This window comes from Nicotiana sylvestris, chromosome 12 (assembly GCF_000393655.2).
Source record: "Nicotiana sylvestris chromosome 12, ASM39365v2, whole genome shotgun sequence".
In the NCBI taxonomy this organism is placed as follows: Eukaryota; Viridiplantae; Streptophyta; class Magnoliopsida; order Solanales; family Solanaceae; genus Nicotiana; species Nicotiana sylvestris.
In genome coordinates this window covers 106,228,991-106,255,992 of record NC_091068.1, presented here as the reverse complement: position 1 = coordinate 106,255,992, position 27,002 = coordinate 106,228,991, and the positions used below count along the sequence as shown (strand labels likewise).

Sequence of the window (27,002 nt, the reverse complement as noted above, 5' to 3'; positions counted from 1 at the left end):
ATATCTGCAACTGTGTTAGCAATAAACTTACCTGTGTGGCGTGAATTAATTATTCTATAAGCAATAATGCGCTTTTGCATTATCCACTCCTCATCTATCCAATGACTTGTAACAGTTAGATAATCACAGTCATTACCACTTCTACCAATATCAGTAGTAATAGCAATGCGACAATCTATATGAGTAAATAAATAGCGCAAATATTGTTCATATTCATGTTTATATTTATAAATATCGCTCTTTACGGTTGCGCGAGGCCATCCTTTATAAGTAGGATTAAAAACTCTTCTAATATAATGCACAAAATGAGGGTTAGAAGGAAAACTATAGGGTAAGCACATAACAGTAACCATTTTTGCCAATTCTTCACGATCTTTATTTGGATCATAATATAAAATGCCACCGGTAACAGTGTTAATTCCCGGTTGAACTAAATTTGAACCTGAACTAGGGTTAACCGTACTATCTACACTTGTCCCCTCTTGCGCAGTTTTCATTTGTAAAAATCTAGCTTTATCTCTAGGGTGTTTCAATATGTGTCTAGTCAAACTGCTCGTACCGCTACGGTCTCCAGTAAATTTATGAACTAGTTGAGACCCACAAGTGTTACACTTAGCCTTATTTTTTTCTCTTAGTTGAGTAAAAAAATGCCAAACAAGAGATGTTTCGGGCCGTTTAGAAGGTTGTCTATTAAAAGTAGGGGTTACTACAGGAGGGTCAGGCGGGGCATCAGTTGGGTTATTAACAGGACTAGTAGGTGTATCATCTAAATCCGGTTGCGTTTCATCTAAATCATCATTTTCAAAGATAATTTCATTAGGATAAAGATCATTCATAACTTCTTCATTTAATTGTTGACCCGGTGCAACATCATGGCAAAATTGACTATCGAAAAATTGAAAACAAGGGTTATCACTATCAAGAATAATAGGTGGAGGAGGACGGGTAACAGGTCTGGGTCGGGGAGCCGGGGGAAGAGTAGTAGCTTGGCTACTAGATTCACCAATTTTAGATTTTCCCTTACCCTTACCACCAAAAATATTTTTCAAAGAAAATGCCATATTAATTATAATTGTACGAAATAAAACTAACAAAACTATAATATTAAAACTTAAGAGTTGGAACGCGTTTACCGAATTGACGAACAACTTCTTGAAAATTGAATATCGTTGAAGACTTGAAGACTTGAATACTTCAATTCACCAACTTCACAATTTTTCACGAAATTGCAATAATAAAGCAAACAATTATAGAAGAAAATTAGAGAGAGATTGATGATTTTGTGAGTAAAAATGAAAGAATGGGGGTATTTATAGTTGAGAATTTGGAAAAAGTGTAATTATAAAAAGTTTGGGGTTAAAGCAAAGTTTGGGGGCCAAATGACTATTTTTTAAAGTGGCCAACGGATAAATTTGAAGGCCAGCGGCCCGTTAGGCCTGGTTGAACCGGCCCAGGCCCGCCTGCCGGTCCCGGGCTTAACGGTCCTCGGCTCACGGGCTAAATGTCTTGAACCGGCCCACCACGGGCTTTTACACCACTAGAGCCCAGGCCCGGTTGAACCGGCCCGTTTGACCCGCGGTCCTGGACCGGTCCCGGGCCAGGCCCGGGCCACAGTACAGCCTTACCCTAGTGCTCCATATTGAGCGAGAGTGAGCATCAACTTAAATTAATTCTTAAAAAGAATTACATATAATTAAATTAAAAAAATACTAAAGTATTAAACAAAAACACCTCAAACCTAATAACTCCATGTGTCGAAATCCATAATCTCTGGTGCCGCCGTCCGCTTCCCCTTAGGCAGCGAACGAAAACTAGGGGTTGATTTTGGTAATTTTCTTAATTTTCCTTGTCTCTTTTTTGTTTGTGTGTTGATTTAGAGCTATGTAATTAGGACACCGTCAATGTTTTCTAATATCTCTATCCGGTGATTTTTTTTCTAATACCAATTCAAAAATTCCCTTTCATTTAGTGATTCCCGCTCTCGTTTTACTATTCTTTTGATCTTTCAAGCGGGTATAATCGTATGAGCCATATAGGTGATTTTTTGTATTATAATATCTTGAATTGAGGTTATCTGTGAGATTACAATCTCGATTTTTGTATGTTCTCCAAATCTTATGGGGTTTTTATTCTTTAGGGCTTGCAAAATGGTTTGTTTGAGATGTAGATGATGTTGTAGTGGGATTTAGAAGCAACAAGACAATTGTCTTTGAAGGCGTGAACATACAGTAGTAGGAAAAGAGAGCCAGGGTAGATGTTTCAAAATCAAGGAGCTTCTTCAAAAAGTTGTAGTCTTATTGCAATATTGTGTTGGAGAAATATTGAATGGCAAAACCAGCAACATTGAACCAGGTAATTAGAATTGTAGTCTACTATTGAATCCTAATTTTGAGATATCTTTGTTTTCTAATTTCTATTTGTCTTTAAAATTTGAGTTCACAAACATATAGTTAATCAGTAGAAGTGATAAAAGAGTTATATGAGAGACATTCTGAGTTAACAGGTGTAAATTTTGTAGAGGATGGAGGTTAGAGTTGTTGAGAAATTCAAGGATATACCCTAGTGTTTTTAGAATAACTGACAGAGAAAGAGTAGTAAAAATTTATATTAAAATATACTATAATTTTCTCTTTATGAACTTTAAAGTTATCCTATCCTAAGAGGGAATATTGAAAATCAGCCCAGTTTAAAGGAGGGCAATTCTCAGTTCAATTAAATACATATTATTTAGACTTATATAATATTTTTGGTTGTTAAAATTCTCAGCTCAATTAAAGGCTTTCTACAAACTTTTCCATTCTGTGTCTCATCTACATTTGCTTGCATTAGATGTGAAATGAGCTACTGGCACTCTTGGCAATTGTGTTGGAGTTTGATTCATTTTTTTGATATGTTGGACTCTAGTCACACTGGTTCAGTCTTATAAATAAGGATCAGGGGATGGGACATAAGAAGATAAGAAACTTTGTGGTTGGGTAGCCAAAATTAAGTAGGACCAGGTTTAGCAGCAAAAGTTTTCTCCTTTTGGATGCTAGTATTGAATATAAATTCTTGAAGCAAAGGCGAACTTGACCAATTGAGTACTTGAGGCAGAATGATTAAACTTTAAAATATGTACATTATGCATTTTGCAAGTTTGCACCTCTAGGTGTTCTAATCCTTAGAATAGGTTAGGTGAGTGCACCCTTGTCAAATTGAGATTTTGTGATTGATATGAGTTGTTTATTGAACGATCTAATTTTTTGATCCTTTTAAACAACTATATTTTTCTTCTTGAAGTAAATGGAGACTATTAAGTATTAATTTTTAGCCTGCACTCATAGAATATGTCAAGTTATTTATTCCTTTACCAATTTCTTTATATGTTCTCTTGTTTTTTTTTCTAGTTTCCTGTGTTTGGTAAACAAAAAAGCTTTCTTGTCAATGGAAATTCAGTGGGGATTCACCTCATAAAAGCTTTCTCTTGTTTGCTCTGTTGTGATATCATTATTACTTTGGTAGTTTCAGTCAATTGTGTGTTGTCATTTTTCTTGGGGTCTTATTTATGTAATTTGGTTGATATCTAGATCTCAAAATTGTTGATTATAAAGTTAACAACAACTTTACTCTTTCATATAATTGAGCTTCTTGAAGAGGCAATGAAGAAGTCTCTTCTCCTTAAATTGTTTGGATGAGTTTAGTCAATATCATAGGCCATGAGTTTGTGCTTTAGTAACTTGTGTATTTAGTACATTCTAGCTTATATTTTATTTATTAAATAGGAATTCATTGTCAAGCTCTAATTATATTTGATTACTTGACTAATTGAGTTGTGAAAGTATATATTGTTACTTGGAAAATGCATTTTATAAATAAGGATAAGTTATTTTATATTAATCTGTATTTGAAAAATATAACAGGGTTATGTACGAAAATGACATGTTTAAAGAGAAGGAACTATGCAATATTCAGCTGCTACTCTCCATTTATGTTTTCTTTTAGATATTTAATCCGATCCTTATAATTTTCTAAAGAGAAATTACTTTTTATTGTTTACAGGGTTTGAAAAGTTGAGGTTACAATTGAAAATGCGAGTTTTGAAGACTTCGTACAAGTTGAGAACATGGTTAACAAGCATTTTACTAGGCAGTTAGGATAATATTATATATTTGCCCAGAGATTGTGTAAACAGTAGGGGTGATATATGCATCCTGATTATATAATTAGCAATGGGATATTAATATACTTTTGTAATTAATTACCAACTTTATATTTGTAAATGCATATTTGGATGTGAAAGAATGATTTTGTTGATAATTTCGTTTATGTTCATGTGATTATCTATATTGATAATTGTATAATTTCAAATAGAAATGACAGGAAAAGATTCTTTAAGGACCAGATATTATTATATATAACAACCTATTAGGACCAGTGGAAGGTTGCTAAAATGTTCTAGCGACCTATTGATCTATGCTTAAGGACCAGAAATCTAGTCCCTAAAAGTATTTTAGGGACGAGAGAATTTTCAGTCGCTAAAACACTTTAAGGATCAGTAGCTAAAGCTCGTCGCTATTGACCTTTAGCGACGGCGCCTATAACGACGGGTGGCGACCAGGTTTTGCTGGTCGCTAATTACATTTAGGGACCGAAATTATACTTTTAGGGACCATTTTTCCCTTCGCTAATGATCTATTTTCTTGTAGTGGATCTGATTCTATTGATTCTCCCTGAAAAAACTTTGTTTGCATTAAGCTTCTGGCCCGATGCCCTTTTATATTTATGAATTTGCTCCATTATCAACCTGATCATCTTGTTATTCCCAGCTGAGAAAATAATAATGTCATCTGCATAAGCTAGGTGAATAATTTGAGGTCCTTTCGCTGGCATGGTGAACAGAGTGAATTTTTCATTCTCGTGAAGTTTGTTGAGCAACCTAGTCAATACTTCTGATCCCAGGATGAATAAAGATAGAGATAGAGGGTCTCCCTGTTTTAACCCTTGAGAGGAAGTAAAGAATCCGTTTCTGGTGCCATTTATGATAATGGAATACCACACATTGGATATAAGATTTCCAATCATGTTGATCCATTTCTCGGAGAATCCTAATTTCCTCATCACCGCATTAATGAACTCCGATGACATCCTATCGTAAGCTTTTTCCATATCTAGTTTAATAACAATATTTCCCCCTTGTTGTAGTTGCTGGTACTTTGGACAATTTCCTAAGCTAGAAGGACATTTTCCGTGATCAATCTATCTTTAACGAAACCGCTTTGATTATTAGAAATCAGCTTAGGCAGAAGCGGATTCAATCTCCTAGAAAGGATTTTAGATATGATTTTGTTATAGACATTTCTAAGACTGATAGGTCTTAGATTATAGAAAGTCTTCGGAGCATCAACTTTGGAAATAAGGACTAAATAAGTGTGAGAGTAATACTTAGTGAGTTGAGCACCAAAGAAGAAAGCTTGCACAAATCGAACGATATCCTCTTTAATTATATGCCAGCAGCTCTGATAAAAAGCCCCATTGAAACCGTCCGGGTCAGTATCAATATCACTGGAAATATTGAAGATTGCCTCCCTTATTTCCTTTTCTGTAGGCATATTGGTCAGGAGTTCATTTTCTTCATCAGTAACAATATTAGGGATGCATTCTATGATATCCATCTTGTCCACCATTTTTGGAAGATTAAAGAGCTTCTCATAATGTTTAATAGCAGCCTTCGTAATCTTTGCTTCACTTCTAATCTACTTCCCTCTATGGTTTTTGATTCTATGGATCTGAGTCTTCCTCCTCCTTTCTCTAATAACATTGTGAAAGTATTTTGTATTACAATCACCTTCCTTAAACCATTGAATCTGAGCTTTTTGTTTTAATAGTGGCTCCTGCATAGCTTGCCATTTAATGTACCCTGCTTAGCCTTTGTTGAGGTTTTCTCTGCTCGTCTCTGAATTACACACTTGATCAAGCTCATCTAAAGTTTCCACTTCCTTTTCCCACTTGATCACCATATCATAAACATTACCAACGTTTTCTCTGGACCATTTTGATAACTTGTTACTAAGAATTTTCAATTTTTGATGCAGTCTCCACATTGGATTACCTGGAACATGTGTGTCCCAAACTTCTCTAACCAAGTCGTGGAAGCAGGGCTGCTTAATCCAGAAGTTAAGGAACCTGAGATAACTGATTTTCGTCGTTTGGTTGTCCTTACTTTTGAATAATAGAGGTCTATGGTCGGAGCCCGACCTGTTGAGATGTTTGACAGTGTAGTTATGAAAATTGTGAGCCCGGGTGTCATTGATGAAGATTCTATCCAGTCTCTTCCAGACTCTTTTCCTTTGTCTCCAATTATTACACCACGTATATTTAGGACCAATAAATCACATGTCTACTACCTCACAGTAATCCATACAATTAGAGAATTCGAAGCTTCTAGAAATTCTATGAGGATTACCTCCCAATTTCTTATCTGGATCCATAATAACATTGAAATCACCCCCAATACACTATGGACTGTTGATGATTGAATATGTATCTTCAAGACTGTTCCAAAGATCTTTTCTTTCCTTAGCAGTACATTTGGCATAGACCACTGTTATGTTGATCTCCTTATTATGTACAACATTAGTGAGATTCATAGTGAGCTGTTGTTCTTCATTGGCTAAGATAACAGAATTATAATCCTGTTTCCAAAAATACCAAATCTGCCCGTTTGTGTTAGCTTGCTAGTGTTGAAATCCCAAGTATCTCATATAACCTTCAATCTTCTTCTTGTCGATAAAAGGTTCCATGATGGCTACAAAGTCTATGTTGTTGATGTGATACAAATTTTTTAATCTAGGTAAGGCTTTCTTAGTCCTTACTCCCCTTATATTCCATATAATTGCACTAATCAAGGAAAAAGATGGGGTGGATCAACTTTGACTCTTTCCCCTGGAGGAAAGGTTCATTTTTTCTTTGTTTTTTCCATTTTTCCTATTTCTGCTTCTACCTCTTTTAACATGTGATATTCCGTGTCTGTTGGAAGCCTCTTTTAAATGAGCTTCAGCCGGATCATCAGGTTGTTTGTTGAGAGTTTCATCACTATTATTTGATATAGACATGTTAGAATTCCCAGTTCCTTCCTCAATCATCTTGCCATGGTTTTGTATCCTCTTCTCCTCAATGTTGTATCCACCAAGGTCAACCACAACTTGAATTCTCGGATGTTTTTTGATTTCTGATGGTAAGGAATCTGACTTTGTATTAGAGCTTTTTTGGTTACTGTTTGGTTCTCTCATATTGACACTCTCGTAGTCATGACATTGCTTCGTTGAATTGTTTCCAGTTCTGCTTATTTCAATCTGTTGGTTTCCCTCTTCTTTATTGTCATTGCTATTCTCACCTTCACTGGGATTGCTTTCATCCACCTTTTCAATAGTATCCGACTTGGCATTGGAGGTCAATTTCCGAGTGTTTACTATATTCATCAACTTATTGTTCTCCATCACTCCTAGATCCTTGACGCTATCTTCAATGACAGCATTTGTAGCTATTGTATTACCTCCAGTAGCAATCTTAGAAGCATTTTTCCTATTCTTTTTCACCACAGGTTTGAACATTACAGAACTTCTCTTTTTGGGCATTGTTTTCTTCTTCTTCTTCTTCTTCTTCTTCTTCTTCTTCTTCTTCTTCTTCTTCTTTCTGCCCTCTTTCTTATTCTGGACATAGGCAGTGCTAGGTTCTTTCTTCTGGACCTCGATAGGGGACTGTGATACATTGTTGTTCTGCGCTTCATTTGCTCTTACCACGTACTTTTGGACAGTATCTTTCTTGTTCTCATTCTGTTTTCCTTCAGCAGTTTTGTTGGCTTTCTTTTTCCTATTACTCTTAGTGTTATAAACTTGCCAATTCTCCTCTTGATTGCCTTCATCTGTTTTCAATTCTTGACAATCATTGCTTTCCTCATTTTGTTTCCCTTTACTTGATTCCCATGTTTCTGCCATCTTTTTTTTTTATTTTCCTCTCCTTTCTTTTTTTTCAACTACCCAACAATTAATCAAGGAATGTCCTATCTTCCTGCAATGTTTGCAATATTTAGGGACATTCTCCCATTCGATTTTTTGAACATAGCCATTTAGAGGGATGTTCTCATCTTCAACTCTCACAAATACAGAGGTATGTAGGGGTTTAAGTAAATCAACCTCCACTCTCACCTTGGCCATACTTTGTCTTGTTTTGGATCGTGTAGCAACGTCTAGCTCTAGCAGAGTTCCTGCTGGACCTATGACTTGCTTGGCATATTGCCAAGTATGCATATGGAAAGGTAGTTCCGACAACAGTGCCCAAACAGTAGCGATCGGCAAATCTTCATCCGGTTTAAAAGTCGAAGTCTATTTTGGTATCCACATTTGAGTGCCTCCGATTTCCACCACCATTTTGAATCTTATCACATCAAAATCTTCATAATTTGTAAAGTCCAAGAACACATTAATTTTATCATAGACCCCAATTTTGACTGTGCCTTTCAAAGCAATTTTCTCAGAGAATTGAGCCCTAATTTTATCAACTTGGGGTCTTATCTTTAGAAATCTTCCAACCAGTGTCCTTTTGCATTCCTTCGCCATCACACCATAGTAGTGTTTAGCTTTGAATATAACTGCTGGCATTCCATTGTGGGTGATTCTTCTTGCAATTACCACAACGGCTGCATACAGTTTCTTTCCTTGAATTGCTCCATGGGGGAGCTTCACCGCATCAGGGGGGTTGTTTTGGTGTTCCAGACGCGCCGCCTGGCCACCGTCTGGGGCCTCCATGGGTGGCTCGTGATGTTCACAGAGTTAACAGAATATAGTCGTTGAGGGGTTTTAGTTTTAGAGAGAGAATTTTTTAAATGTTCTGATAATTAACATGTACTAGAAACTATGAACTAGAGACTATAAACTACAGTGGAAAATATTGACTAAGGCAATGAATATAATATTGATAGGAAATTGCTTTGCACAATTTACTTCAATACAATCTGATTTCTACGAAGATACCGCTACAAAAACTACCGCGTCCTTCAAACTCAAAGCAACAATAAAACACGGCCTTTCCTACTATTCAATCCGCTTTCGCTTACCAATTCTACAATTCCCTTCACACACAAATAACATACACACATTAAACCAAAGACTGAACAAACACCTATATATATTCCTCTCCTCTGATCAACAAAGAATATATCATTTCATCTCTACTATTGTAGCCTATAGTACACCAAAGGAACAAAGAAATACTATAGTCGGTAACTAATTTTTCATTCTTGATGGCAGAATCCCACTTGAACGGAGCCTATTATGGACCCTCCATTCCGCCACGGTCGAAAACCTACCACCGCCATGGCCGTGGCAGCAGCTGCAACCCATGTAGCTGTCTCTTCGACTGCCTCTGCAATTGTTTTTTCAAAATTATCTTCACCCTTCTGATCATCCTCGGAGTCATTGCATTAGTACTCTGGCTCGTTCTTCGTCCTAACAAAGTAAAATTCTACGTGACCGATGCTACATTGACTCAGTTCGATTTGTCCAACACAAACAACACTGTTCACTATGATCTTGCTCTCAATATGACTATTAGAAACCCAAACAAGCGTATTGGAATTTACTACGATGCGATTGAAGCTAGAGCTATGTATCAAGGGGAGAGATTTGCCAGTACGAATTTGGAACCATTTTATCAGGGTCACAAGAATACTAGCAGCTTGCATCCGGTGTTCAAAGGTCAGAGCTTGGTTCTATTGGGAGACAGAGAGAAATCCAATTATGATAATGAGAAGAATTTAGGGGTATATGAGATGGAAGTGAAGCTTTACATGCGTATAAGGCTTAAGGCTGGTTGGATCAAAACACACAAAATTAAGCCAAAGATTGAGTGTGATTTTAAGGTTCCTCTGGAGACTAATGGCAGATCATCATCTGCTAATTTTGAGGAAACCAGATGCCATCTTGATTGGTAGTTTTCTTCTATTTTGATACCATTAGTGATCGTCTTCACATTTCGATGGAGCTTGTTTCTGTTTCTTCATTATTGTTTTTTTATATATTTGGATTTGTTGTATTTTCTGATCCATTCTTTGGTTATTAGCAAATATTCTTGATTATGGGATTTCTATCCCTTTTGTTTTCCGGCGTTTAGTTTTCATTGATATACATGCATGCTACCATCTTGTTATATTTGGATATGGTTGTACATAAATAAATAATGAGTTCCCATATATTTTTGCTGATTTTCCTTATTCCAGAAATTCTTTTTAGTTTTTATCACGAGGATACTTCAGTTTGTTTATTTAGTTTAGAAGTTGATTAGAGTGTACGGGCCACGGGGGCAGGTATGCTAAGAAGATACTAACTCCAATTTGTTATGTTGTTAAATAAAAAGTTGACGTTTTCCATTTACAAAGAGAATATAAAGTAAACGCCAAGTTGCACGTTGGATAGATAACTATATACTTATATTGGTCCCTCGAATTGGCAATTTGTTTCTCTTGGAGTTCAATAATTTGAAAATTCAGCTCTCTATTTCCCTCTGGGTGAATATGTTGCTAAAAATTAAACACTCTAGATCTCTCTCCTACTCCTTTTTATTTTTATTTTTTATAATAATAGTGTCTGAAACAGATTGTGCGTACCTCAACTAGTTATACCGGCTACTTACAATTTCCTCCTAACATATGTAAAATTTGAACTTGAGACCTCATAAATTCTCTCACTACTCATTCTTCCTTGTAATATTTTTTTAATAAAATTGCCCAGACAACCGTCTAGGTTGTGTTGTATTCAAAACAGCGTAAGAGGGAGGTTAGACCTGACCTCACAAAATACAACAACGGTGATGCAATCACCCCAAAAGAAGGACATGAAGTTCATATATATACACCCTCCTTCCTAAGACCTATGAACAAAATTAGCTAACAAAGAAATTAGATTTTTCATACTTTGTCCTTATACTAGGAAGTTGCCATTTATCAAGGAGAAAGAGTTCTTTTGCATTGCTAGGCAAATCTTGAAGTGAATGATACACCCTTCTCTGATTTGTGGTTGTAGCCAATTTAGCAAGACAATCTGCTACCTGATTTCTCTCTCTGAATCAGTGCCTGACCGTAGCTTTAGTTTGTTTAATAATGAGGGAGGCTCTGTCTATAACCTTTTTAATCTTCATGTTGTTAGGATTTCCATCCGTGAGCATATCCACTATGATCTTTGAGTCGAGTTCGATATAGAAATTAGTGTACCCATTATGACTACACCATTCCCCTCCAAACTCTGTTGCTTTAGCCTCTGCCATGGTATTATCATCACAGCTGATAGGAATAGAAAAAGCCGTAATAAGTTCCCCTTGACTGTTCCTGACCACCCCTCCGATGCCTACCTTAATACTTTCTTTGCAAAAGCTTCCATCCGTATTAACTTTGACAGTGCCAGGTAGAGGAGACTCCCATGTAACTTGTATCCATTTCTGAGATGGTCTGAGTCTCTCGACCTTATCACATAATAGGGGCCATTCTATCTGAGTGTAGTCACCTGGTACCATGTTGGAGATAGCCACTTTCAATGTCCATGTGATTTGGTGTCTCATCGAGTTCAGCTGAAACTTCTTCTGTTTTCCATATCTGCATGCATTTCTTTGTTTCCACAGTTCCCATCATATGATTGTGGGGGCTATCTGAAGCATTTGATTGTGCACTTTATTGTTGGTCGTTGTCTCCCAGCATCTTTTGAAGGTAGCAATAATAGGCTCATGCTGATGTTTGATTCCAAACGCATTTCCTATGTTGTTCCATATGAAGATGGCAGCTTCACTACTATTAAAGATATGTTGGACTATTTTTACCTACACAGAAGAACAACAAGAACGTCTGGAAATAATATTAGTACCAAGCCTACAAATAACATCATCAAAAGACAGTCTATTTTGAAAATTCTCTAAGAGATAGAGGACATTTTAAAGGGGAGAGAATTATGCCAGATTTTGTTTATGAAGATATTCTTCTGTTTCTTGAATCTAATAGAATGTCATGCTGAGTTAGAAGAAAATCTCCCATCATTAGAAGTAGTCCAAACAGGGAAATCATCCTCATTTGCGTCTCCTATATCCAGTTGAGCAATACTATCCATAATATGCACGGGGAGAACATCGTTTAGTTTGACAATATTTCATTCTCTATTAATTATGAAGTCTTTCACATGTACTTTAAAAGATCTCCCACTACCTTTTAATATGTTGGCCAATGCACCTTTACCTGTCCAGTTATCCCACCAAAAGCTACAATTACCTTTCTGTATTTCCCATATAATATTTTCCTCGGCTTTGTCTCTGATTTTGAGCATGTTTCTCCAAATATGAGAATCAGTAGGATTTGGCTTTTTGTTCACTGGATGGGCTCTTTTGCAATATTTATTCTTGAAAAAGTTGGTCCATAGGGAAGGATGAGTTCTGAATCTCCACCATCTTTTAATGCTAAGTATATCTATGATATCCTCCATTTTTCTGACATCAGCTCCTCCCTCATCTTGGGAGAGACAAAGATTATTCCATGAAGACCAATGATATTTGTTTTTACCTTCATTTGTACCCCAGAAGAAGTTTGCAAAGTGTTTCTCCATGAGCTTAGTAATTCCTTTAGGAGGGTTCATAGCAGATAGGATGTATGTGGGGAGGGATTGTAAGATATGTTTAATCAAAATCATTCTCCCTCCAGAGGACGTCATATTGGATTGTCATCCACTAAGTTTCTTGACCACCTTAGAGAGCATACCGTAAAAAAGATTGCCAGTATTTCTCCCAAAATAAATGGGGCATCCCGGATAAGAGAAAGGGAAAGGCTTATCCATATAGCCTGTAGCATTCTTAATTCTATTGATTCTTGCAGCACAAGTATGAGGGGCTGTAATAAAGAAGCTCTTATCATTGCTAACTTTCTGCCTAGAAGCCTTTTCATACCTGTCAATAGCCTTTTTAATTAACTTGAGAGTCATGTTGTTTCCACCACATAATATAACAATATCATCAGTGTAGGCTAAATGATTGATCATCGGACCTCTCGGATCCATGCTAAAAGGAGTGTAGCCAATAAAATCATTTAGAGCATTTAGAGATCTAGAGAAAACCTCAGCTCCAATAATAAACAGAGAAGGGGATAAGGGATCTCCCTGTTTGAGGCCTTGAGTAGATGTGAAAAAACCTGTTCTAGCCCCATTGATAATGATGGAGTACCATATATCTTGTAGAAGTCCCCAGATTTTATCAATCCAATTTTTAGAGAAACCAAATTTCCTCATAACTGCTATCAGAAAGGTCCAGTAAATTCTATCATAAGCTTTTGCCATGTCAAGTTTTATAATAACATTGCCTCCTCTGTTCTTCTTGTTCACGCCCTGAGCAATCTCTTGAGCTAAAAGGATATTTTCAGTGATCAATCTTCCTTTCACAAAGCCACTTTGATTCTCTGATATAAGCTTCCCAAGAATAGGATTCGGCCTTCTGGAAAGGATCTTGGAGATAATTTTGGATGTAAAGTTACTCAAACTAATAGGTCTCAAGTCCGAAAAACTACTAGGGGAGTCAACTTTAGGAATAAGAACTAAACAAGTATGAGAAAAAGATTTAGTGAGCCTTCTGCCATTGAAAACATCTTGAACAAAATCAATGATATCCTCCTTAATGATATCCCAACAGGATTAAAAGAATTTTCTATTATATCCATCCGGCCCTGCTGCACTGTCAGGACTCATGTTGAAAACAACATCTCTAACCTCCTCTGTGTCAGGAATGGCAGTGAAACTTTCATTATCTGCATCAATTACACATTGAGAAATACAGTTGATGATGTCATGATCATTGTAGTGATGATTGATGTTAAAGAACTGTTGAAAGTGATGGCAGCTGCTTTGCCAATATTAGTATCCCCCTCGATCCAGTAGCCTCTATGGTCGTTGATTTTAAAAATTTGCAGCCTTATCCTTCTCCCTCTGATGGTGCTATGGAAGTATTTAGTGTTAGTATCTCCTTCTTCAAACTAGTTTATCCTAGCTTTTTGTCTGAGGATGTCATCCTACATTCCCATCCATCTAATATACTCAGCTTGTCCTTTGTTCAGTTCAGTTCTGGTTGTATCATTACTGTTCATAAGATCCATTTGTTCAAGGTCTTTCATTTTATCTTCCCAGTATTGAACTTGGTTGAAAACATTGCCAATGTCGTCTCTGGACCATTGAGTCAGTCTTCTGCTCAACATTGTAAGCTTTTGTTGAAGTCTCCACAGAGAATTCCCACTGACACAATTTCTCCAAACTTCTTCAACTACCCGCAAAAAGTTGATTGATTAGTCTAAAAATTTGAAAACTTGAAGTATTTAGGCCCATACTGGTTAGAGTCCTTGCATTGAATTATAATAGGTCTATGGTCAGAGCCAATTCTAGTCAAGTGGTTGACAATATTATTTTAAAAACTCTATCCGATCTCTTCCATATTCTCCTTCTTGGCTCCCAATTGTTACACCATGTGTATTTTGGATCAACAAAACCCAAGTCCATCATACCACAGTTATCTATGCAATTGCTGAATTCTAGACTTTTGTTCATTCTGTGAGGTCTGTCACCTTTTTTCTCATCGGGATCCAGAATGACATTGAAATCACCTCCAATGCACTATGGACTGTTCACATGAAGATTGGTTAACTCAAGACTATTCCACAACTCTCTCCTTTCTTCAGGAGTACATTTAGCATATACTGCTGTGATGTAGAGATCACTGTTGACAGCCCCATAATGCAATTTGATAGTAAGTTGTTGATCATGGTTGCTCAGTATAGTAGTCATGTTGTTGCCTGACCACATGATCCAAATCTGACAATTTGAATTAGAAATACAGTGTTGATAACCAAGGAACCTCCTGCACCTTTCTATTTGATTAGTACTAACAAAAGGTTCCATAATGGCAACTAGTTCCACCTTATAGATGGAGATCAATTTTTTTAGCCTTGATAAGGCTTTTTTGGTATCCACACCCCTAATGTTCCAAAAAATGGCATTTATCATTAAAATAGTTCAGGCTAGCATGAGTGTCCCCCTTTAGGAGGTATAGTATCTTTGCTTTTGGTCTTTTGTTCTTTTTTCCTTTTTTTTTCTTTGGACCATATGATCTGGAAGACTCATCTTTTGAATCAGTTTGTATGTGGTCTTCAGGAATCATGACTGTCACCCTATTAGGAGATGTCACCTCTATTTGTTGACTAGTCACATATCTATCTTGTTTTGATTTGGCTTCCATATTGAGATCAACTACCATCTCAATCCCAAGAAGATTTCGAATTTCAGAAGGCACACTAGTTGATTCATTGACATAATCACTTATGTTTAACGCACTCTTTTGCATTTTTTTTGTTTTCAGTATCGTTCTTCACATTCTGACTAACATTTTCTCGGATGAACTTCTGCTTATCTTCTTTTGTAGCTCTATTTTCATTTTCCTCTTTCATATCCCTGTGTATCCTAGTTCTCGAAGACAACTGCTCACTGACAGCCTTAGTTTGGTCGTTAACAGCCTTAACATGATTGTTGGATGCCTTAGCTTGATCTTTCTGCTCATCTTCCTTAGGCTGCCCTTGAGCATTCACAGCATTTTCAATGGTACTGTTCTGGTTCAGGTTTTGAAGGGCCAAATTTAATTCTTTGTTATATTTCTTCCTCCTTCTAGGAGCCAAACTTAACTCTTTGTTATGTTTCTTCCTCCTTGTAATATAATTATTATTCAGCATAATTCCAAAGTGTTGAATTTCTAAAAAAGGTTTCTAGGCTGATCTTGGTAATAATTTTTCTATATATGTTTTGTTTTTAATTTGGGATATTTAACACATTACCCCACCCTTCTAAATTGTGCAGGAATGGATAAAAAGATCCAGAATATTGATTATTCAAGAGATAAGTTAGGCCTCATTTTGTTTGTACTTAATAGAGGTCTGAATCTTAATCATTCAGATCTCAGACATTAAGTGCGTTTATTTTTAAAGTCTGAATCTTAATTATTCAGATCTTAATCATTAAGTGTGTTTGTTTTTTTACTTCACAACCACTGAATAGATCTGTATGATTAAAATCTATAACAAAGACTTAATTTCATTAAGATGATATCACATATTTATTATTAAATGCCACCACCACCTACTATTATCAACTACCACCATGCCACCACCATACTCCATCACCACCACCACCACTACGCCACTATTATCCTCAATCATAGCTGCCACCATTATCGATCATCACCACCCACCATCCCACCACTCCGATCACCATCATTCTCACCCACAATCAACACTCATCCACCTCAACTACCACAACTAACCATCCCATCACCATCAACAATCACAGCCAGCACCGCCTATCATTATAACCTACCACCACCAATCCACCACCTTCCTCAATCAAAATTAGTACCACCACCCGCCATTATTAACTATCACCACCCACCACCACCATTATTAACTATCACCACCCAACACCACCATCCTCAATCATAATCGCCACCACTGCCAATCACTACTAGCTACTAGCTATTAGCATGAACCACCATCATCAACCAAAACTACTACCAACCACTGTCTCTAGTCGGCATTCACCCGTTAGCCATCACCACCAACAACTATCATATTTTAAAAAACAATATATTTTATTGATAGAATATTAGATTAGTTAGTATTCATTTGAATTTCATGTTTATTAATTTTGAAATAAAATAAATTTTATACATTTAGATGTTAAAAATCAAACATTCTTAATTTTTAGTATTCAGATCTTAATACACATCTTAATATATTCAGATATGTATTCAGATTCAGATGTGTTAATCTTAATGCACATCTTGATGTTCAGATGTAGATTCAGATTCAGACGTCTTAATCTTAAAAAAAACAAATGAAGCCTTAGATGATCTCCCTAATAAGATTAGCATGCATGGAGCCGCTCAAAAAACCTATACTTGGTCCCTTAGTAGGAAGTAAACATGTTGATTTTTCTCTATTAGGTTCTCAAATAGCCTACTACTTTAATCTCCTTGATATATACGTGTTCGAATCATTTTAACACTCAAGGGTCGTTTGGTAGGATGCATTAGATAAAATAATGCATGCATTAGCTTTGTATATTAATAATACCTTGTTTGGTAGATATTTTGAACCTATGCATTAGTTATGCAAGCATTAGTTATACATTCTATTTGGTATTATCCTATGTATAACTAATGCATAAAAAACCATGGTATTAGCAATGCAATGGTTTTTAATGCATGCAATAGCTTAGTTAAAGACAAAATTGTCCTTCAAAATTTATGCTTGATTAAAATGTGCTAGTTATTATATTAATGCAACTTTATAATAATCCAAATAGTGAGAAATAAAATTATATCTCTAGTAAATAAATAAATACTTAGTATATTTCTTTTTTAATAAATAAATATTTAGTTCTATATTACAATATAGGTAGACAAATCAAATAATTTTTTTAACTTTTTCATATAAAAATATTTCTCAACATATGTTTCTTTTAAAAAGTTAGAGTGATGGACTGGTTTTGAGGATATTTTTGTAAACAAACAATTCTTTTTAGAAATTGTGCAATATTTTAATACATCAAATCAAACAATGGATAAGAAATATACCAGCATAACTAATACCAGCATAACTAATGCAAACATAATTAATACCAGCATTACTAATACACCATATTCACTATTATTCTTATACACCCTACCAAACGATAGAGTTACCTCTTAAGGTCAGCTTCTTTGTCTGTTAGTGATGTAATTCATTGGTTTTCAAAGCCAAAGAAACCATATGGCATTTTGGTATAAGATCAATTAATGACTAGTGGCATTGTGTTTTCTTCAATGCCCATATGATGTAGATCGGTGAATGTGACTAGTCGATAGCCATTTACGAAAATGACTGTCCTGAATTGCGACCAGCTGCTGCCAAATTTCTTTTTCTTCCTTAAAACAAAACGAAGGAGCTGGAATTTTTTATAAAAAATCAAACTGGACAATTTTCTTCACATTGTTCATTTGAGAAAAAAAAACGCTTTTAGCAACAAAAAAAGAAAATACTATTGGCCAAAAAAAAGGGCCAAACATACTATCATTTTACTTCGAATTGAATTTATAATGGTTGCAAAATCAGAATAAGTCCTATATGTATAATCAGTTAAAATCAAAAGAAATCTTACCTTACCAGGGATCGGCGGTAGTGGTCCGATAATATCCATTCCCCACTTCATGAACGGCCATGGTGACAAAATTGAGTGCAATGGCTCTGGGGGTTAATGTACCAATGATGCGTAGCGTTGACATTTGTCACATTTTTGAACATAAGATTTGGCGTCTTGTTTCATCCGGGGCCAATAGTATCCTACCTTTATTAATTTTAGTACTAAGAAATCTGCGCCTAAGTGATTTCCGCAGATCCTTTCGTGGACTTCTCGCATAACATAGTTAGCTTTAGAGGCTTCGAAATATTGGGCCAGCGGCACTTGGAAAGATTTTTGTTCAATTAACCTCCTTTGAAACTATATCGTGATGCCTTAGTGCGTAGCGCCCGAGATGCCTTGGGATCTTCAGGCAACTTTCTGTGCTCGAGATAATCAATGATCTCATTCCTCCAATCCTAGACCAAATTAGCGGCGTCTATCTATCTGTGTCTAGAATCGAGTACATAAGCTGTACGACCATACCAGAGTTCGATCCTTTCATTTCCGTAGATGAGCCAAGGTTAGCTAGTGCGTCCGCTTCCGCATTTTCTTCCCTCGGGATATGTGTAATTGAACACTCCCAGAACCTTCACTACGTATTGTTGCATGCGTTCCTCTTTGGCTTCGAAGATCCCGTAGACCTGATTACCACCAACTGAGAGTCATATTTGATTTCTATGACCTCGGGGTTCAATCCCTGAGCCAATTCAAGCACTGCAATCAAAACTTCATACTCAGCTTCATTATTAGTCAGAGGAACTGTTCTTATGACCTGCCTTAGGGTTTCTCCCGAAGGCGTGGTTAGTACTATACCGAGCCCGGACCTCTTTATGTTCGAAGCTCCGTCCATGAGTAGGATCCAAACTCCTAATGTCGATTCTGGCACCATCACTGCATCTTTAGTTGCGAAAGGTAACAGTGCCGGACTAAAATCGGCCACAAAGTCGGCCAAAACGTGTGACTTAATCGCAGTCCTAGATTTATGTTTTATGTCAAATTTACTTATTTCGACGGCCCACTTGGACATCTTACCCAAAAGTTCGGGTTTATGAAGGATATTCTGCGGGGGAAAGCTGGTCACCACAGTTATCTGGTGACATTGGAAATAAGGCCTTAGCTTTCGAGCGGGGGCTACGGGGGCTAAGACTAACTTCTCTAGATGCGGATAGTGAGTTTTTGCTCGCATTAAAATTCTACTACTGTAATAAATAGGAGACTACGTACCTTCCTCATCACGGACTAAGGCATTTACCGCTAACTCCGAGACTGCTAACAGGTTTTTGGCCTTCCTCTACTTTGATAGTATTGGAGGACTTGAAGAATACTTTTTCAAATCCCTCAAAGCCTGCTGACTTTCAGGGGTTCATTTGAAGTTCTTCTTCTTTTTGAGAAGCGAGAAGAAATGATAGCATTTCTCTGAAGAACGAAAATAAATCTACTCAAAGCGGCCAATCTCCCTGTTAGCCTTTCAACCTCCTTTACGCTTAATAACTGGTCAGGGATATCTTCAATAGCTTTGATTTTATCGGGGTTAATCTCAATCCCCCTTTATGACACCAGGAATCCTAGGAACATGTCGGAGCTGACCCCAAACGCACATTTCTCGGGGTTAAGCTTCATGTTATGCTTCCTTAAGATATCAAAAGTTTCGGCAAGTGTTTAAGATGAACACCTGCGTTCAAAGACTTAACAAGCATATCGTCTATATAAACTTCCATGGTTTTCCCTATTTGCTTTTCAAACATTTTGTTCATGAGCCGTTGATAAGTGGCTCGGGCGTTCTTTAGGCCGAAGGGCATCACATTATAGCATATGTGCCGAAGTTCGTTATGAACGATGTTTTTTCCGGATCCTCCGGGTTCTTCTAAATTTGGTTGTACCCGTAATAAGCATCGAGGAAACTCATTAACTCATTCCCAGCCATTGAATCAATCATTTGATCAATGTTTGGCAATATGAACGATTCTTTTAAGCACACCTTATTTTAGTCCTTATAGTCTACACACATGCAAAATTTATTATTCTTCTTTGGAACTACTCCTACGTTATCTAGCCAGTTGGGATACTTTACCTCTCGGATTGAACCGATATCAAGCAAGCGAGTTACCTCTTCTTTAACGAATTTATTTCTAGCCTCGGCAATATGACATTTTTTTGTCTTACCGTAGGGATGCTGGGATCCAAGCTTAGCTTGTGTACGACCACTTCCGGCGGGATATCTGTCATATCCGCATGCGACCGTGCAAAACAATCGACATTAAATTTGAGAAATTCAATAAATAAAGACCTGAGTTCAGGGTGTAGTCCTGTCCCCAAGTGGAATTTCCTCTCCAAGAACTTTTTAAATAATGCGACTTGCTCAAGTTCTTCCGTTGTGGACTCTGTTGCGTCATTCTCTTCAGGTACCTGGAAATACCTTGGCACCTGATAGGATTCCGACGACTCTTCCCCCTGGTTGACTTTGCTTGACTCGGGAACAAGCGCCGATTCCTATAATTGCTATGCCACATGCTCCTTCCCTTTGCTACTGGAGGCTGAGATTGCATTCATCTCCCTTGCTTCCGGTTGGTTACCTCTTATTTTTTTAGTTCCCTTGGGAGTTGGGAATTTCAAAAATTGGTGATATATCGATGGCACAACCTTCATCTCGTGCAACCACAGTCTACCCAGGATACTATTGTAGCCCATATCACCATCCACTCGGGAACATGCACCAGTTCATGTAATTGCTATGTCGCATGCTCCTTCCTTTTGCTACTGGAGACTGAGATTGCATTCATCTCCCTTGCCGTCAGTTGGCCGCCTCTTATTTGTTTAATTCCTTTGGGAGTTGGGAATTCCAGCAACTGGTGATATGTCGATGGTACAAACTTCATCTCGTGCAACCACAGTCTACCAAAGATAATATTGTAGCCCATATCACCATCCACCACCTCAAAAAGGGTCGTCTTCATCACCCCTTCGGCATTCGTAGGTAGAAGGATTTCTCTTCGAGTCATCACACTTGCTAAGTAGAAGCTGGCGAGGAGTTTTGTGTCCGGAATAATACTTCCAGTGAGCTTGGCTTGCTCCAATACCCTCCATTGTATGATGTTAGCCCAAACATCCTAGATCTACAAGCACACGTTTAATTTTAAAATCTAAGACATTTAAAAAGATTACCAATAGATCATTGTGCGGTAGCAGCAATCCATCTGCATCTTCTTCCGTGAAAGTAATGTCGTCTTCAACAACTTCCCGAAGTCTCTTGCTATGGGTTACTGACACCTTCATTTTTTTTGCCGCCGAGAATGTAACCCCGTTAATCTCATTCCCCGAAAAATCATGTTGATCGTCAAGCGCGGTGGATCTTTTCCTACTTTTGAAGGCTATGCATTATCACGATTACGATCGTAGTTATTTTTAGCTTGGTCACTTAAAAATTCCCTGAGATGGCCATTTTTCAGCAATGTCACCACCTCTTCACGCAGATGCCGACAGTTCCCAGCATGATAACCATTTGTCCCGCGGTATTCGCACCATATGTTAAGATCTCTTTGGATGGGATCAAATTTCATTGGCTTCGGGAACCGTGCCTCTTTAATATTTTTATGGCCAACACCAGCTCCACTACGCTGACATTGAAATTGTATTCGAAAATCTTGGGGTAGGAAGAATCTCGAGGACCTGGCATTTCCTTATCCTGTAATGCTTGTTATTTTGACCACAGTCAGTTTTCCTATCGATAGTGAATCTATCTTCCGATCAGAAACCTCTGTCGCATCCTTCGGCCCGTTCATAAGGCAAAAAACCGACTCCTTTAAGAACATCGATCTGTGTTAAAATCATTTTTCGATTTCTCCTTATTCTTCTCTCGGTCTCGACCCTTGACCGTTTCCGAAAAACCGAAATGGTCATCTTCGATTCTTATCTTTGATTCGTACTGGTTGTGAACATACACCCAAGTTGCTTCCTGAAACTCAAGCAGACTTTCTTTCAAATTCCGGGGAGCATCGAAACTTCTCGGATTCAAACCTTTGGTGAATGCTTCAGCCGCCCATTCGTCCAGTACGGCTAGTAGAAACATCCTTTCCTTCTGGAATCTGGTTACAAACTCCCGCAGCAACTCGACTCTCCTTGTGCGATCCTAAATATATCGGCATTTCGGTCCTGTACCTTTTCTAGCCCCGGCATGGGCCTTGATGAAAGAGTCCGCGAGCATCTCAAAGGAGTCTATGGAACACTCGGGCGAAAGCAAATACCACGTCAAGGCTCCCTTCGTAAGAGTCTCCCGGAATTTCTTCAGCAAAATTGACTCAATCTCGTGGGGAGCTAAATTGTTCCCCTTCACCGCCGTTGTATAAATGGTGATATGCTCCTGAGGATCTAAAGTCCCATCATATTTCGGCACGTCTGGCATTTTAAATCACTTCGGGATCAATTCTGGTGTCGCTCTAGGTTTGTACATCAATTGAGTGTACTTCTTTGAGCCTGACCTTTTCAGCACCGGTGGTGCGCCCGGAATTTGATCCATTCGGGTGTTCACTTCCTTCTTCGATTTTAAAGGAATCACTCACGTTGTTGTGACCGGATCCGCTCCCCCCTCCCCCGCCTTATCGAAGCCGACCTCGTCCCTCGGGGTGTTGTTGTCGACCCTCTATGCTGTTTGATTTGCGGGAGCACCGGAAGGAATTGGACCTCGTCCATTCGCATTATTGGAAGCACCCGACAACGCTTGCTTGAGATCTGTCATGACCTTATCCTGTCGTGTGAGATGGCCTAAAATGGCCTCTTGCTACTCCTGCAAGACCCTTACTGCTTTGATGACGTGCTCTTCTTCAGCATTATCAGGAGTCGCCTCTCGAACATGTCGCAGATACCGTCTATCGCGGACTGACATGGCCTCATTCCCCTCTCTACGGGTATTACTGATTGAATCCTCGTGCTGAGGCTGATTTCTTTGGGCCTCAACGTTGTGTGTGTTGTTAACACCTTCATCTGCCATTTTCTATGATTTTTGCTAAGAACAAATAATCAAACGTGCTAGTAATAATGGCAAGGATCAACTTAATTACACAATTATCTAAGCCCCAAGGTAGGTGCGAAACTGTTTACCTGTAAAACAGTACAGTTGAATAGCGATTTATAGATAAGTAAATTAATTTGATCCTAGAATAATAGATGAATTAGACAAAAATGTAAGACTTAGCCTTGAAATTGAAATGAAACGGCGGATATCTTGATCGCGGGCGCAGAGCTACGGGGGGCAGTAAAAACAGTATAAATAAGCAAGAGCAAAATGTTATTGACCTTTTGATAAAATATAGTATATGCTTGTCAGAGAATTCGTGTCCTTTATAATGATAATAGAGTTCATTATTTATAGCTAGGGAACAAGGTCCTAGGATCAAGCCCCCTTTTAATGATAATTATGAAGGCTATTGAAGAATGTATAACGGCAGGCAGTGAATGCCATATTCCTTGTAACGGGCCACGTATTTAATGTTGTAGAATATTCCTCATTAAATGTTACCGGTTGACAGCCATTTATTTTTCCTTTATGAGTATCATTACTCCGGTAACAGACGGGATTATTACCTCCACATCCGGCTACCTTCTGTCTTCGGCTCCACGTGTCACTTTCTCGTGCGATCATTTAATATGAACATATTTTACTCTATAAAAATAAGTTTCCTATATAAATTCCGCCTTGTAATTACGTAATACATTATACCCTACACTTCTAAGTATTGCAGGAATGGTAAAAGATCCAGAACTTTTATTGATCAAAAGATAACTTCAAATAATATCCCTAATAAAATTAACACATGATAACTTCAAATAATATCCCTAATAAAATTCACACACGTAGACTCGTTCAAGAATACCTATATACTTGTACTCTTATTCGAAAGAAAACATGTAATTTTCCTCTATTAGTGTCTCCATTAGCCTATTGCTTTAATTTAATCTCGTTGATGTGTATCCAAATCATTTATGGTAGAGTTACCTCTTAATGCCAACTTCAATATTTGTTAGCGATATAATTCACTGGTTTTCAAAGCCAAAGAAACCATAAGGCATTTTAGTATAAGAATTAAGGTCAATGACGTTAAGCTAATGACATTTTTTTCTTCAATGCCCAAACGATGGAGACTGGTGAATGTGCCAATTGCCTTTTGACAAAAAGTCTGTCCTGAATAATGATCACCTACTACCAGATTTCTCAAAACAAAACGAAGGAGCCAGAAATTACAAAATTAAAAAAAAAAAAAAAAATTAAGCTCTACTATTCTCGTCACATTTTGAATTTAAAATATAAGGTCACTGGGTTCAAAATCAGAATGAGTAAAAAAATTCTCATCAATATACATAATTTGAGGAGAAAGCAATAGTTAAGTTCTGATTGAATTCCTAGAATCTGCTTATATTTTGGTCACCCAAGGCAAAAAGAAGTGTTGGTTATCCTTCATGCACATAGTTACTAAAAATCCGTTTAGAAAATCACTTTAGAAACTAGTTTTTTTTTTAAAACAAAATTGATGGCATGTAAAGTTTATCGTTTTGATCCAGAAATTCAAAGACATATTCTGAGTCCAAATTAGCATGTTCTAGAAACTATGAGAGGAAATATAAACAACAGTGGAAAAATATTGACTAAAATGTAAGGCACTGACTATCATATTAAGAGGAAATTGCTTTGCACAAATCTACCTCAATACAATCTGATTTTTCCGAAGAAACCATTACAAAAACTAGCGCGTCTTTCAAACTCAAAGCAACAATAAAACACGGCCTTTCCTACTATTCAATCCGCTTTCGCTTACCAATTCCACAATTCCCTTCATACACAAATAGCATACACACATTAAACCACAGACTGAACAAACAACTAGCTATATATATTCATTTCTTTTGATCAACAAAGAATATATCATTCTCATCTCTACTATTGTAGCCTATAGTACACCAAAGGAACAAAAAAATAATACTATATAAGTTGCTACTTAATTTTTCATTCTTGTTTGGTTAAGCTATGGCAGAATCCCATTTGAACGGAGCCTATTATGGACCCTCCATTCCGCCACGGTCGAAAACCTACCACCGCCATGGCCGTGGCAGCAGCTGCAATCCATGTAGCTGTCTCTTCGGCTGCTCTGCAATTGCATTTTCCAAATATTCTTCACCATTCTTGTCATCATTGGAGTCGCTGCATTAGTTCTGTGGCTCGTTCTTCGTCCTAACAAGGTCAAATTCTACGTGACCGATGCTACGTTGACTCAGTTCGATTTGTCCAACACAGACAACACTATTTTCTATGATCTTGCTCTAAATATGACTATTAGAAACCCCAACAAACGTATTGGAATTTACTATGATTCAATTGAAGCTAGAGCTATGTATCAAGGCGAGAGATTTGCTAGTACGAATTTGCAACCATTTTATCAAGGTCACAAGAATACTAGCAGCTTGCATCCAGTGTTCAAAGGTCAGAGCTTGGTTCTATTGGGTGACAGAGAGAAATCCAATTACAGTAATGAGAAGAATTTAGGGGTATATGAGATGGAAGTGAAGCTTTACATGCGTATTAGGCTTAAGGCTGGTTGGATTAAAACACCCAAAATTAAGCCAAAGATTGAGTGTGATTTCAAGGTTCCTCTGGAGGTTAATGGCAGATCATCATCTATCAATTTTGAGGAAATAAGATGCCATCTTGATTGGTAGTTTTCTTTTATCATGGTTCTGTTCTTGATCTTCACATCATGCATGTCCACAGAGTTTATTTCTGTTTTTTCAGATTTCTTGTATTCCTATATTCTTTGGATGTTAGCAGATATTTTCCTTTTTTGTTTTCCGGCGCACTTAATGTTCATTGATATACATGTGTTATGTTTGTAAATAAATAATGAGTACCTTTATCTTTTACTATGATTTTCTTTATTTTGGATATTCTATATTATCACGAGGATTACTTTAGTTTTTTTGTTAGTTTTGAAGTTGGTTAGAGTACTCTACGAGGGCAGGTGCGCTAAGAAGATACTAAATCCAATTTATTAAATGAAATTTTTTACCTTTTCCTTTGAATTGAGGATAGAAAAACTGACTTTTCCCTCTCTTCTAACCGAGTAAACTAGTGTCGTGATGAATTAAACCCTCTCCCTCCTCTTTTTTCTTCCAAGCAATATACTATAGGTTGATTGTTTTCAAGTTTCAGTGAGAAACATTTAGCAAATGATTCAAATTTATACCGATTCCCCTAATTCAGAAAAACATGTTAATATTCCTTCGTGTTGGTCTCAAATAGCCAATTATTTTTCCTTGATATAAGCTCGAGACATTTTAAGGCAGAAACCGTAAGACATTTTAGTATAAGATCGATGACATTAAGATGACATTTTTTCCAGCCCGAAATGATGGAGACTGGGAATGTGACTAGCCAATAGCCATTTGCCAAAAAGTCTGTCTTGATAGTGACTCGCTACCAGATCGTATTAAACACTAGTAAAGGATGGCCCGTGCTAAGCATGAACCCAAACACTATATTGGATATTGAGATTTTTTCTAAATCCTTATATAAATAGTCGAATGAATTAGTAATTTACTTTTTTTAGCTGGTATAAATAGATTATACATAAATTATATATATACACATCTACCAGTTATTTTTAGTTTAATCTGTTGGGTGGGCCATTAGAATCAAATTTTAAAAATTTAAATAGCAAAAAATTAGAGAGTAATCATGAAATATTAAAAATTTCAATGTTATACAAAATC

At 37.1% G+C, this 27,002-nt stretch overlaps 4 protein-coding genes, 1 long non-coding RNA gene and 1 pseudogene across 5 annotated transcripts; 3 read left to right on the top strand and 3 right to left on the bottom strand.

The window, feature by feature from the left end:
• Nucleotides 1-1,690: 1,690 nt before the first annotated feature.
• Nucleotides 1,691-4,296, top strand: LOC138884350 (uncharacterized). The gene is made up of 3 exons (XR_011404524.1): nt 1,691-1,827; nt 2,138-2,352; nt 4,039-4,296. It is a non-coding gene; the product is annotated as an uncharacterized lncRNA (long non-coding RNA).
• Nucleotides 4,297-4,671: 375 nt separating this feature from the next.
• On the bottom strand, nt 4,672-5,145 carry LOC138883503 (uncharacterized mitochondrial protein AtMg01250-like). Its single transcript, XM_070164192.1, has one exon. The coding sequence runs from the start codon at nt 5,143-5,145 to the stop codon at nt 4,672-4,674; it is 474 nt and encodes a 157-aa protein (XP_070020293.1).
• Nucleotides 5,146-6,902: 1,757 nt separating this feature from the next.
• Nucleotides 6,903-7,973, bottom strand: LOC138883502 (uncharacterized). The gene has a single exon (XM_070164191.1). The coding sequence runs from the start codon at nt 7,971-7,973 to the stop codon at nt 6,903-6,905; it is 1,071 nt and encodes a 356-aa protein (XP_070020292.1).
• Nucleotides 7,974-9,277: 1,304 nt separating this feature from the next.
• LOC104241522 (NDR1/HIN1-like protein 10) lies at nt 9,278-10,007 on the top strand. Its single transcript, XM_070165578.1, has one exon. The coding sequence runs from the start codon at nt 9,278-9,280 to the stop codon at nt 9,965-9,967; it is 690 nt and encodes a 229-aa protein (XP_070021679.1). The 3' UTR covers nt 9,968-10,007.
• Nucleotides 10,008-20,977: 10,970 nt separating this feature from the next.
• LOC104231899 (uncharacterized) lies at nt 20,978-21,521 on the bottom strand. Its single transcript, XM_009784963.1, has 2 exons — nt 21,411-21,521; nt 20,978-21,355 (listed from the first exon to the last, which is right to left on the bottom strand). Exons 1-2 carry the CDS (start codon nt 21,519-21,521, stop codon nt 20,978-20,980), a joined length of 489 nt encoding a protein of 162 aa, XP_009783265.1.
• Nucleotides 21,522-24,967: 3,446 nt separating this feature from the next.
• Nucleotides 24,968-26,080, top strand: LOC104250125 (NDR1/HIN1-like protein 10; annotated as a pseudogene).
• The last annotated feature ends 922 nt before the right edge of the window (nt 26,081-27,002 follow it).